Source organism: Trichosurus vulpecula, chromosome 2 (assembly GCF_011100635.1).
Source record: "Trichosurus vulpecula isolate mTriVul1 chromosome 2, mTriVul1.pri, whole genome shotgun sequence".
NCBI lineage: Eukaryota > Metazoa > Chordata > Mammalia > Diprotodontia > Phalangeridae > Trichosurus > Trichosurus vulpecula.
Window position 1 is genome coordinate 84985691 of NC_050574.1, and position 1359 is coordinate 84987049.

At 45.2% G+C, this 1359-nt stretch overlaps 1 protein-coding gene across 1 annotated transcript; it reads left to right on the forward strand.

Annotated features, from left to right (window-relative positions):
• Positions 1-399: 399 nt before the first annotated feature.
• On the forward strand, positions 400-1359 carry LOC118836555 (olfactory receptor 51L1-like). Its single transcript, XM_036743806.1, has one exon. The coding sequence runs from the start codon at positions 400-402 to the stop codon at positions 1357-1359; it is 960 nt and encodes a 319-aa protein (XP_036599701.1).

A 1359-nucleotide genomic window follows, 5' to 3' on the forward strand; every position in this document is an offset into this window, starting at 1 on the left:
TCATAAGAACCAGGTGAATAAAATGAGGCACAGAGCAGTTAAGTGGATACTTAGGATCACGTAAGTACTAAACGAAGTCAAATTTTAAACCAAGTTACTGGACTCAGGTCAAGTGCTCACTTAACTTCTGATGTTATTGATGAGCTCATTGAGCTAATGATTAATGGTTAGGTCTGTACAAGGATGAAATGGATCATTTTAATGAACTTGGCAGCCATCCCTAGAATAGTAGGAGATGATGGAGAAAGACAAAGAATATGGGAGATGAGTATCAACATAATCAATAAGGACATAATACAGGATACAGTATCTAATGAAGCCCTTAGTATACCTGTTCATTCATTTTCTTGTAGGATGGATTGGATGTGAGATGGGATTGTGGCTCTGTGCAGAGGCACAATGGTGGACTTTAATGCCAGTAGTGACCTATCCACCACCTTCTACCTCACTGGAATTCCTGGCTATGAAGGGGTTCACCGCTGGATCTCCATCCCTTTCTGCATCCTCTACCTGATTGGGATAGTGGGAAACTGTACCATCCTTCATATAGTCCGGACTGACCCAAGCCTCCATGAACCCATGTATTATTTCTTGGCCATGTTGTCTCTCACAGATATGGGCATGTCCCTTCCCACTCTTGTGTCACTCTTCCGAGTGCTGTGGTCCATCTCCAGGGAGATTGAATTCAACACTTGTGTGATACAGATGTTTTTCATCCATACTTTCTCCTTCACAGAATCAGCAGTGCTCCTAGCAATGGCCTTTGACCGCTATATAGCCATCTGTAACCCCCTTAGGTACTCCACCATCCTCACTCCACAGCGCATTGCCAAGATTGGAGTAGCAGCTTTTCTCAGGAGTGCGTTCTGCATGATTCCACTTTTGGTCCGCCTGGCATACTTCCCTTTTTGCCACTCCCATGTTCTCTCTCACTCTTACTGCCTACATCAGGACATGATTCGCTTGGCTTGTGCTGATACCAAGTTTAATGTCATATATGGGTTGGTTTTAATTACTGTGCTATGGGGATTTGACTCCCTGGGCATCTTGGTGTCCTATGTCTTTATTCTCCGTTCTGTGCTGAGCATTGCTTCCCGGGAGGAGAGGCTCAAAGCCCTCAACACATGTGCCTCTCACATCTGTGCTGTCCTCATTCTCTATGTGCCAATGATTGGCTTGTCCATAGTACACCGTTTTGCAAAGCATGCTTCCCCCCTTGTCCATATCCTTATGGCCCACATATACCTGCTTGTGCCCCCTGTGCTCAATCCTATCATCTACAGCGTAAAGACCAAGCAGATCCGTAAAGGGGTCCTACGTCTACTTGCCCCTAAGAGAATCAGTTCTATTCTAGGGTAG